This window comes from Centroberyx gerrardi, chromosome 1, assembly GCF_048128805.1.
Source record: "Centroberyx gerrardi isolate f3 chromosome 1, fCenGer3.hap1.cur.20231027, whole genome shotgun sequence".
NCBI lineage: Eukaryota > Metazoa > Chordata > Actinopteri > Beryciformes > Berycidae > Centroberyx > Centroberyx gerrardi.
The window spans coordinates 35669545-35681957 of NC_135997.1; the positions used below are offsets into that span (position 1 = coordinate 35669545).

Sequence of the window (12413 nt, forward strand, 5' to 3'; positions counted from 1 at the left end):
CCTCAGCTAATTACATCTTCTCGTTCCTGTCTGTCTGCCTGTCTCTCCAGTCCCTGTCTATCGCTCCTGACATGCTGTACTGTCTGAGGCTGCTGGAGGAAACCGGGATCTGTGTCGTTCCAGGAAGTGGCTTTGGTCAGAGGGAGGGAACCTACCATTTTAGGTTAGACCTGTTCACTTCCTTCTACCACACACAAGGGTGTATTCATAAAACGTACTGCCAGGGTCACCGTGGCGGCAGTGGCTGATACCGCGGCGGGAGCATACATCCTACTCAATTTACCGTTTACGCTCTTTTAGCACTAACAGCCTCTGCACATCAAGAAAAAATACCGCCTCATCTAACCAGGCAGCAAGTTAAATGATGAATTCAAATACTGTATGAATATAGGTTTTAATACTAAGAATATTTCCACGGACAATAGCGCCACAGAAATGTGACTCTGGCAGACAATGCTGCAGAATTTGTGGGAATGAGCTCAAAATAAGTAAAAAAATAAGCTCATAAATTTGCGTGGCGCAAAGCTGTTACTGCTGAGTGTTATGAATCTGGGCCACAGTATCCAATCATGACTTCAGACATAGTTTCATGGTTTGTTTCAAATAAAGAAGCTCTCATGATTTCGTACTTGCCAAAGAAATTACCATAAAATTACTCCAAAAAAGCATTATCTAAGTTTTCTGATTCTGAGACAAAAGTAACTCTGCACAACATTGTCTTTCTTGAGTAATATAACAAAGTCCACTGACGCTGTATGTAATCTTTTAACTCTGACAATTTGTACAGCAGGAATTGATAAAGAATCGTATGAATAAGAAGGATCAAAATGGCACCGGAATCGGTAACATCCTAACGATGCCCAGCCCTAGGGGTTAATTTATTGGACATTTATTTATGGAACCCTTCTGTCGTTATAGGGCAGTGAGTTGTCTTCTATCTTGGCCTCCTCCTTAAAGACGAGATGAAATGAAAAATGCCTTTTTAACCCTTTTAGATCACATCCCCGGTCATACTGTGCACCTATTTAACAATATATGCCAAAAAAAATACCAAAAATCAATTTCATTGTATTCTTATATCAAAATTCAATCATGTTTTCTTCCTGTAAAACAAAATATGCCGTGTGCTTACGTAAGCATGCCCGTAACTAATTTCAACCAATAATATCATGACATCCACCCATCAATCAATCTTCAACTTTTAGCGCACAGAGCTAAGAGGCTAAGATTCATTAGTTAGCTAGCTAGCAACAGCACGGTACTTCGGTGTGTCTTCGGGTGTTATGACACGCCCACTTTTCAACGTTCAAATCAAATTCCTCCCAACGTTATGTCCCGCCTGTCTTTCCTGTTTCACTCGGAAATACGTCACGATACGGAAGTTAGATACTCTCGAAATGCCGTTTCATCTCACCTTTAAACCTGGAAACAACCAGGAGTATTTGTGGTGTTGTTATTCCCATGCCTCTAGATGAATAGAATTCAGTCGGTCAGGATCACTTGGATTGGATCAGGGCAGAATGAATGACAGTAGTGACCTACATTCAAACAATGGTTTCTATCTGTACAATCACATGTATCTTTTGCATATTATAATTTCTCTCTACATATGGTTTCCATCTGGGTTTCTCCGTCTGGAGTTTTGAGCAGCGAATAATGCAAATATCCAAATCTGCACAATCTATACATATGTTATCTATATCTGTAAAGTGAACGTAGAAACATTTTTTGCAAGCCCAGTCTCTCTCTGTTAGCTTGGAGAAGGGTGCGATGAACACTTGAGATGAGAACATATAACCTGTATGTGTTTCTCTCCCCAGGATGACCATCCTGCCAAGCACAGAGAAGCTGAAAGTCCTCCTGGAGAAGGTGAGAGATTTCCACCTCAAATTCCTCAAGGAGTATTCGCCACAGGAACCTCAGACCAGAAGAACCACCCAGGAAAATCAGCACAGAGAAACCTAGAACGAAGTTGTTGCCCATGGTTTAACACACTTACAGATTTAAAAAAAAACAGCTTACAGTTTTATGAATTGAAGTATAAACCTAAGATTGCTTTAAGTTTGCTCTGGTTTTTCAGGACTTGTGTTACAGAAACATTGTGCCTTTCTGTCAGATTTAAATTTGAAGGGACAAAGGTTTCTGCATGTGATTGGGCAGAGATATGGCTGTCTACTCAAAGCCCTGGATCTACAACAAGACAATATATCGCTTTGGAGCACAGATGAATGACAGTCGATAGCCCGCTTTTGTCATGGAGCGCACATATTTCTCTTTTCCTTCCTTTTCCTTTTCCAGTGAGTTACTATATGCTGTCATTTATCTGTTTTCTATGGCTTGTATTATTTTTTTTGTGTGCATTTATCTGTATGAGGCCACTGAGTATCTTGCATTCAACCATCCGCTCTCTCCCTCCCCTCTGTATCCAGCATTTTCCATGATAGGCTATCGACTTCTACACACATCAGCTCATTTCCTCAAACATTTTATTATACACCTATTGGATGAAGGATCAGGACTGTTAAACATAATGTTTGCAACATACAGTAACTTGTCTATTTGATAAGTGTATGTCCTTGTCATGAACGTTACTTTCCACCAATCAGCGTGCATTCACACTGCGAGCAACTTGGTTGACGTGTTGCTGTATTCTGACTGATTGTGGGCGGGGCCAGAGGCTCCACTTGTGTCTATGTAGTGGTCTTGTGCAGCTACAAAGTTTTCAACAGGCAAAGCTTGTATTTTTCTTCTTTGAATTGCCTGTCATAACTTTACATTGCGTTGATGAGTGACGATGGCTAGCTAGCAAGTGCTAATTGGGTAGCATTAATTGAAAATAAACAGAAAAAAAATCTGTAAATTTACTGAAGAACTTCACATAGACCCCAACGATCGATGCAACCATTCTTCAAGCATCCTTTTTGAGACACTTATTCCTGTATTTTTCAAATAAATACTGTAGAGAACTTGGAAGCTTTGAAAGTCTGTAATCAGATTCTCGTCCATTTAGCACTGGCCAGACAGAACTGTTGTTCATGAAACAAAATCACATCGGTAAGGAAACAAGGAAATCTGATTGGCTGTTGACAGCCAATGGCAAGGAAAAGCTCAACCATGGCCAATTTTTCTCAAGCTTGTTGAAGTATAGTTCCGTATTCTTTCAGCGTGCTTCATTTTGCTTGTTTGTCCCCATGGAGTGAACCTCATCAAGTTTAAAGTGCAAAGCAATTATAAAAAATAACCAAAAACCACACCTTAAGCAACTGAATACTTTTTCTCTAAGGTTTGCTGTTTTTTTTTTTAGGTTTTTTTCAGTGACTAGAGTTCATTACTAGTTGGAACACAGCCCTGTAGTTAATTCTCATCACATGAATTGTTCAACTAATGCATCAAGCAGGTAGTTAAGACTAACTCATATCAAATTGTCTTGTGCATATCTATTTTTGTATACATGTAGGTCCATAGGCCCACTGCTGATAATAAAGTGGTGAAAATGGCCCGTTTTCTGAAAGATAGTCTTTGTACTAAAATAATTTACTCCAACCATTGAATAGAATTCCCATATTCTAAACATAGGCTGTGACTCCAAAACGCCTGTTTGAACAAGCTGCTTAACTGCTTACACTGCACACCTCGTCTGTTACTTGTATATTAGCCATTAATCCACTAGCAAAATGAGAAGTTTAATACTTAAACACTACTTTGTGATACATTTGCCCAGAAGTAAGACTGTTTACATAAAGTTTGTTGTCTGTGTTCATCTTTTGTATGCTGTCTTTGTAAACTTCATTTTGGAAATGTGAATTCCAGATTTGCCTTTGTTGATATGGCTGCTGTCATCTTTTGTACATTAAAAATGTAGGCATCCATTTACAGAGTTGTGTAGTGATTTCAGACGCAAACCCTCTGGAGAAATAGTGTTATTGGTTATTTTATTTATTGGTTTATTTGACAGGGACAGTACACATCAATTTACATTAGTGTAGCCTAGGATAGTTCATTTTCATCATTAGTCCCTGACAGTTGTTAAAAATGGCTACCTATAATAAAAGTATTTAAATTACATCTTTCAGGCACAAAAGAGATTAAATAAAATATTAAAAAAAGAGATAGAAATAGACAAACAGAAAGAATTACCTTAAGAAAAAAGGGATACAACCTACATGGTAAGTGGCCATAACAAGCAGACACACCAACAACACTAATAAATATAGCCGCAAGCAGCAATTGAGGGGTCCAAGCACACTTTGAAAAGATAGAGATACACAACATGACAGAAGGTAGACAGACAGTTATGAGACATTAGTTATGGCTAATTTTGTGTCATCCTGTGCCTTTTGCCAACTCTATAATTTAATTGCAACCATATTGTTCATTGCATTATTCACAATGGCCAAACTTTCTGTTGAAAAATATGACCCTTGTTCTTGGCAGTTCTGACTTTGGGAAAGACAAGCATGGATTTGAACCCACAATCTTCCACATAAGAGCTGATGTTTAATCTACTGAATCAAACTCCTATTGTAGTTTTGTTGAGGAGAAAATAACTAAAGGGAGAAGTATTGTGATATTGCAGCCTATAATTGAAAGTGCTAATCACTTTATAGAACTTTATAGTGCTCTCCTTTAAAGAATAAATTAATACAAAATCACATGGGGCAGAAAATTGCTGCTGCACTGCTCTGTGGGTTGAAAATTTAAAGCATGTTGCACTTCTGGCGACACTCCAGTCAGTGATGTTAAATCAGGTATTCCTCTAATCCTGCTGATTCAATTTCACCCTCATTTCAAGGGATCAGAATTTGTAGTTTTTCCAGCCACACTAGTTAAAAGTCGAAATAGTGCTTTTTCCCCCTCTTTCTGTGTGAATTAATGCAGTTTATACGTCACTCGCACATCTGCATTGGCGTAAGCAGAGTGTCGCCCTTCTTTTATCCACAATGTTTGTCACTATCTTCACAGTTTTTTGGAGGCGGTGTTGTGACATTTTTACAGTTCTGTGATTAACATGTTTTTATTTATTATCAACAAGGGAAATACCATTTCGTTAAAACACCGGGACTTTTATTTTGAAGGCTGCGAACAAAATTCTACCGGAAGTGAGGTTCACGCTGCTGGGAGACTGCCTAGCGATTTTTGTGCATATCCCGGGTATCAGACGTAATATCGCTACTGGCAAGTACATGGCAATTTAATATTTTTTAAACAATTAAATGTATGGCAGGATCCAGAATGTCAAATAACAGTTTAGCCTGTCGGCTGTGAGTTGTGGTTTAATTGATATGCAGCTTCAATCAATGTATTAGCACTAGCATGCTAACTAGTCATTCTCAACAGAACAAACCCGTCTTACATGCAGGCTTTGTGAGGATAAAACCAGCTTTACATGTAGCGCCTGTATCGGGAAAATTGGCATTTACAGTTTACATTGTTCATATCAGTGGCCATCACTTTATTCTGGAGTGAGATATAGCCTATCTGACACAACAAGCTACTTCCAGAAGCTCGCCATTTAGCTAGCTAGCGCGCGCGCGCGTGTGTCTTAAGAGGGAAATGCATCAAGACAGTTGTCAATTGCCTTGTCTAAATGGACAATAAATTACAATAACGTGTAGGCTACATACCTAGTAAAGACACATTTTCTCTTCACCTATGTAGACTAACATATTTTAACATTGTTGACTGTATATCAATAACTATGACACACGTGGTCACCATAATCTTATCAGTGTTTTCAGAGCAGATCTCAAGCACTGTTAGATAGCAATGGTTGCAGCCTGGCCCAATAAGATTTTCTGTATCAAATCAGGCAATCCAGACAAACTGCAACTCTTTGGGCTCAAAAGATATTGCTCAAATAGGGAAAGAGGCTGGGCAATAGACCTGGACTCTAATTCACTCATCAAGACTTTGTCAAACATGTGCCATATTGTTGTGCTCACAGTTGCAACTGTGTGTGACCTCATATCCCAAGTTAAATATTTCAGGGCACAATTTGTTTTACAAATATACGCTTGTATTTTTACATGGGTTGTTGCATCAGTGGCCGAAACGATTAAACTCAATAATTCTGGACTAAAAACACTGGCAAGATTATTGTGTGCATCTACCAATATCATGGTTATTGATAGCCTATATCACAAGATTTAACTGAATCATGATAAAAAACATTATTCTATGGAGGTGTGGTGTGGACTGATACAAGGTTAGAAACTCGGGAACAAGAAGCTGCAAATTGGAAACTAACTGTGTCACTCAATTTAAGAATTAACACTATGTTGACAGTCAACAGTTACATTAAAAATTAACAACTCCATCCTAAATTAGTAGAAACCAGAGAACCAAGACTGTGATGTCAACAAGAAGTACAGCCTACAGCTGCCTTAACATTGTGGACTCTAGCAAAAACTCTAGCAACTCAAATATATGAGTTCTATAAAGTTATTCATTTGCCCAAAACTCCTTCATTCTTAATGGAGCTGTACATAATTGTGGAATATGGTTACACTTTCAATATGATTTTTGAATCTGACTCTAAAGAGGAGATTTTACTCTTTCATCTGCATCTGAATTTTTCTGCTCTCCCTCTCCATCTATTTGCAATGCTTGTATGGTCATTATGGCCCGATCGTGCCCAGACTACTTTGAATTCAAATCACGACATCTGAACCACTTCAATATCTGGTTTTGAAGATCTGATGGCAATGTGAGAAAGGTCTGGTTCCAGACCTTCACATAATGTGTGCTGATGTGATTGGATGATAAAAGTGATTGAAGTGTAACCGGACCCTATGTTACCACAGATTTGGGGCAGGACAAACACTTCTGGCTCTTTGGAAATCAGCAGTTTAATACTCTCTAGTCTTACCTGGCAGTGTGTCCCAAGGTTAAATGAACCAAGATTTGTAATGGTGCTTTTTCTAATATTTTAACATGGAGGATCTTGGCTTTAAATCTCCAGTGTTTCAGATTGGATGATAACACAATGCCAGTGTGTCGGGAGGTCATCATGTTTGAACCAAACAACATCCTCCCAAGCTTTATAGAGAACCTGTGAGTCTACAAGCCCAGTAAGATACCCTCTCACACAATATGGACACTATACCAGAAATATAAAAAACATGGTAGGCACACTTCATAAAACACAGTAATATTTCACACATGTTCGTAAACCTACCATTAGATTCACATAATTTCTGTATAGGCCTATATGTAATATAGGTGTGTATAAGAATATAAGAATAGAATGTAATGCAAATAAATGGAACAGATAAATACATAATTTCGGTTGAACCTGTCATGTGCCTTGATTTTTGTGTCTGTATGTGATTTTGCAGGGTTTTGACGGTGATCTTTACAGGTAGTGATAACAGTGAAGCTGCAGTCCTGCCAGGTTAGTATTGTCTGTGTTATGGTGGGGAAAAGATATAAAGCGCTCTACATCAACCATCTGTATAATCTAGAGATATACTCTCGCTGTGCGTTCACACTGTGATCAACTTGGTCGATGGGTTGCAGAAACCCAATTAACTGTTCATGGCCGATAACCGTGAAAGCTGTGGCCAACTTTTCTCGGCCGAAAAGCTTGTTGACCATCCACCCATCAGCCGAGTTTCCCTGGTCGCTCGGCTCTATAGGAAACGAATGACTTCCTTTGACTTGTTGATCATGTTGCTCACAGGTTGGACACACAGTTACAGCTAGCTGCTTGTTAAAACAGTTTGACATCGTTTGTTGATTTCCGTGCATGACTTTGTTTAGCTTTGTCAAATATCAGAGGCTGAAAGTCCCATCTGTCCTTTAGGCCCTTTCACAAACATGGCTGCCGTACTTCGGCAGGGTACAGCTCGGTTCTCACCATTGGCAGCAATGTTAAAAAGCCAACTTTCTGTCGCCCATAACTGTCTGTGATCACTTATTTTGTGTTTCAACATAGTTTATAACACAATACAGGTTTTGTCACTGACAGATCTTTCTGTTTCTGTTGTCAGACGACTGCGCAAGTCACTGTGATCGAGGGTCACAAAATGCTAACTGGCTAACGGTAATTTCTGTACTGTTAGCATTTTGTGACCCTCGATCAAATCACTTTTTTTTTATAGTGGTGCATCGTCTGACAACAGAAACAGAAAGATCTGTCAGTGACAACACCTGTATTGTGTTGTACATTATGTTGAAACACAAAATAAGTGATCACAGACAGAGTTATGGGCGACAGAACGTTCCCTTTTTAACATTGCCGGCAATGGTGAGAACTGATCTATACCCTGCAGAAGTACGGCAGCCATGTTTGTGAAAAGGGCCTATTCTAAGCTGCTGTTTGTCAACCAACACACATCTTCTGTTACCATCTCCAGGCTCTTGATCTAGCCTAGCCTAGTCTTCATGAGAACATGTGTGATCAGGAAAATGGCAGTGGCCATGACAAGACGTCCGCCAGTGATGACGTCACTCTACCAGGCAACCTCTCACTGAGTGATGACTCTGAGCCTGAAGAAGAACCCACCAGTGTGCCCTTTCACACAGAATTAAAAGACTTGAGTTCCTCAGATGATGATGATGATGGAGATGGAGAGGTTCAAATCGGCGGTGCTGCTCCTGCAGCTGGATGGAGAGCCCAGAGCTCCTTCAGCCTGAAGGGGGGGAGCTCTGGTTTCTCAAGCCGCAGCCACAGTATCTTTGAGTGCCTAGATAGCGTTGCCAAGCTCGCCTCTTCAGCGCTGGGCCAGGACAACGTTATAGATGGGGTGTTCGCTCGGCCTGCGCCTCCACCTCCACCTCCACCTCCACGTCCGCTTACCAGCAGCAAGAGAGGCCGGCCTCCCCCTAGCAGCTCCGGACCAGCGGGGAGAAGAGGAGTGCCGGATTACATGGCGCACCCTGAGCGCTGGACCTACTACAACCTGGAGGATGTAGCCGAGACCAGCGACCGCCAAAACAGCATGGTGGCCCAGCAGTTCCTCACCAGCCTGCAGCAGAGGAAACAGCAGCAGGAGCCCGTAAGCCCTCACCTCGACCAGGGTCAAAACACCTGCAGCTCCCAGCAGAAAATTATCTTCTCCAGACCCGGCCGGTCAGGGAGGGAACATCCCGTTGATGAGCCGAAGGCTGCTGGAGGCAAGGAGCGGGGGATGAGTCTCACTCACCTGGAGGAAGAGGAGGAGGAGGAGGAGGAAGGGGTGGAGGGGGGGAGGGCCATGGCTCGGAGAACGAGTGAGTTTAAAGAGAAAAGGACGGAAAAGGCCAAGGAGAGAGGTAAGGGAATAAGTCACCTAGACCAGGAGGATGAGGAAATGAGGGCAGCCGTCAGGCCTCCAGGGGCTGGGGAGAGGAAAAGGAAGTGGGGGCAACAAGGAGAAGGTGTGGAGGAGGCGGAGGAGGAGGAGGAGGAGCAGGAGGAGCAGGAGGAGCAGCAGAAGAAGAGCCGTCAGGCCAGCCCTGGCTTCGTCTCCTTCAGGAAGACGAACCGCAAGAACTACAGGAAGAGCACACAGCAGGACGACAACTGAGGACATCAAGGAAATGTGCCAGGCAGCTTGTGATGTGACTGATACAGACACACTCTGTCTCACTCACACTGTGTGGTGGCACTTGTAAATGACAACAGAAGAATTGACGTTACTTATAAAACGTATTGCTCTCCAGTCAAATGCTATATACTGTATATCCATTTTGGAAAATGCTGCAACCTGAAATTCATTCAGTCAATATTTTTTAAAACAGATGATTCTGTCCTGAATGTAACTATTTTAGAAGCAGGTGTCTTCATATGACTCCTATATGACTCCTAAATTTAATAGTCACCCATAATATGGTTTACTTTTGTCCCATAAATCACGGTTGATATCCCATTTTGCAATGAAGCTCTTCCTTTGCAAACATGACCAACTCATTTCCAAAGCTAGATAGCCAAGCCTCAGATCTCAAATGTCACATTAATGTCCTGCTGTAGCTGCTCCATTGACAATAAATGGATGGCTGAATTTGCTTCAATTTGTAGTTGTGCTATCAGTATTGATCAGAAAGTTCTGTCACAGTTACTTTTTCCAGTTCATCCTTTATGGAGCTGCAGATCAGGATGACAAGTGGGAAAACTCTTTTCTCTTGGCTTGCTATTTACAGTAGTATATAGGAAGACAGTTTTGGAAGTGGTGGGTAGTCTTTGTAAAACATTGATAGAGTATATAGACCTGCCTAAAGAAAGGAGCTTTGCTTTACTACAGCCCCACTTATATACATTAGTGCAGTGGTTCTCAACGTGGGGTCCGGGGACCACCAGGGGTCCTTGAGAGGGTCCCAGGGGGTCCCCAGCAAATTGATGAATTGTTAAACTTCAGCATTATTTCGTTTACAAGAAGTTAACACAATTAGAGAATGTAGAAGAATGACTGTTTTGATCATAGTTTCTCTGTTATCTCTCTACCTACAATACAGATAAGAAAAAATATTCTCAGATTTGGGTCTGAGAAACAAAATCTCATCGAATGTGGACTAAATTAAGGGTCCTTGATTTGAAAAAGGTTGAGAATCACTGTACTAGAGTCTCTACACACTCATGCTCACCTCACCTACCTAACATGATGAGATGATACTTTAATGATCCAATGGGAAAATGAGATACTTATTCTGTACTCTGTATATGAATAAAGATAGAAACAAACTGCATGGAAATCTTGACTTTTTCAGTGATGATTTTCTTAAACTTTAGGATGATTTCCAGAAGATTGCTTCTTGGTGATGGCGTTAGAGTTTTCCATGTTTCCATATTTTGTAGACAAATAATAGAATTTGTATCAAGATACTTCTGGAGAGAGTATTTGCACTAAGATACTGAAATACTTTTCAAGATAGCTTAGTGTTTCTAATATCAGGGTTTCAAGGTTTGTTTCCATGTTATTTTTTCTCCACAAAGTGCTATTAGGACAGCACAGTCCCGAAATATAAGGATAATGAGATTATTTGATTATTTGACCTCAGTTAAGCCTTCCCCCTTTGTAGGTCCATTCCTATGACTTGCTGCAAACCATAAGTCACAGGGTGGTTGAGTTCTGGAACACAGTATAGTTACAGTTATTCAGTTTTCTGCTTTCAATAGCATGTAGGCTACATGTACAGGGAATGGAAAAGTATGGATTTATCATTGGGGGAGGATGGAGAACAATCCATAACCTTCAGTTATCAGTGGAAATAAATGTTAATATTCTCCTAATGCAATGAGACCAACATTATTTACACCCAGTACAGTAAAGGTCTGAGGCCAATTCGTGAGAAAAATGATTTAGTGGTTCAGTAAATATAGCAAATATATATATGTGTATATATATATACATATATATATATATACGTAAAATTTACTACACAAGATAAGCAAGTAAAATGTGCTTTGAAAAATGTACTTTATTTATTTACTCGTGAATGTTATTTCTGGAGGATAGTAGATTTTACTTAATAGATTAGCAAGTTAAAATTACTTACTATCCTCGTGCAAATTGTTGCAAAACGTTTTTTAAATAAATCTTTTTTTTTTTTTTTTTTATGTTTATGTGTTTTTATAAATTCCATCTGAAAAATCCACTGAAAAGGGAACAGGCCTACCATTAAACTGCACTACAGGGCCATTTTGTGCATTTTTTTTGTATTTCTCTCTAACGAGCACGGCCTTTTTTTTTAATCACAAATGAAATTCGAGCAAATTCTTTTTATCTTAGCACTATAATAAAATATGTCTGAGACCTATACTTGTTGCGCATATGAGCACCTTCTGATGTAGGCCCAGGCTGAAATATGACCCTATTGCTTATCAGTGTGAGTTGAGTTCGCCTCTTCAATGTTGTGTTTTAATCAGGTTTTGTTTAACATTCACTATTTGCATATTTCTAGGTAGGAGTTGAACGCTCGCACTGTTTAGTTGGTGGACTGTAACTGACAAACTGTTTGCATTACAGAGTATTTTGCATTGCAGCTTCAGGAGATGATCAGATCACAATTGCAAATGACGCTGTCAAACTGTGGAGCTGTATGGACTTTAAATCGCTCTCTTGTAGGCAAACTGGAAGCCAGTAAGACAGCGGTGTGGTGTTTGCCTTGAAGGACCTCATGCTGCATTCAGGTCATATGGGAAAAACCGCAAAAGTCCAATTTATCCTACTTGTAGGAGGTGGACATGAACGGTTTTCCCCAGTTGGCAAGTCGTATTTGCGGTCAATCTGATATGACAAGGACTCAGCATTAGCAGTGGTCACATGTTTAAACCTCTTTTTAAGACGTCAACAAGCCATGATTTTAGTTTTTTGTATTCATTGGTCGCTCCTGGTTATTATGCTTGACACTGCACGCATACATACGCTCATAACTACGATCCTTTACATTGGACGTGAATGCAACATTTGATTGCCCTATCTTGGAGGAGGTGA

The 12413-nt window shown here is 40.3% G+C and overlaps 2 protein-coding genes across 5 annotated transcripts in view; both read left to right on the forward strand.

The window, feature by feature from the left end:
* The window catches only part of LOC139911560 (alanine aminotransferase 2-like), a 37166-nt gene extending 33299 nt beyond the window's left edge, over positions 1-3867 (forward strand). Inside the window, exons 10-12 of the mRNA XM_078283701.1 lie at positions 51-163; positions 1821-2646; positions 2736-3867. Of these exons, the coding sequence (XP_078139827.1) occupies positions 51-163; positions 1821-1965 (258 nt within the window). The 3' untranslated portion in view covers positions 1966-2646; positions 2736-3867. The remainder of the gene's footprint in view (positions 1-50; positions 164-1820; positions 2647-2735) is intronic.
* Positions 3868-5175: 1308 nt separating this feature from the next.
* The window catches only part of tssc4 (tumor suppressing subtransferable candidate 4), a 96052-nt gene continuing 88814 nt past the window's right edge, over positions 5176-12413 (forward strand). Inside the window, exons 1-4 of one of the 4 annotated variants that reach the window (XM_078289592.1) lie at positions 5176-5215; positions 6962-7070; positions 7338-7393; positions 8358-9993. In XM_078289592.1, coding sequence (XP_078145718.1) covers positions 8394-9509 — 1116 coding nt within the window. In that variant the 5' untranslated portion in view covers positions 5176-5215; positions 6962-7070; positions 7338-7393; positions 8358-8393 and the 3' untranslated portion in view covers positions 9510-9993. Of the gene's footprint in view, positions 5216-6754; positions 7125-7337; positions 7394-8357; positions 9994-12413 lie in introns of those variants that run through there. The other 3 variants (XR_013507300.1, XM_078289633.1, XM_078289605.1) reach the window with 3 other exon arrangements.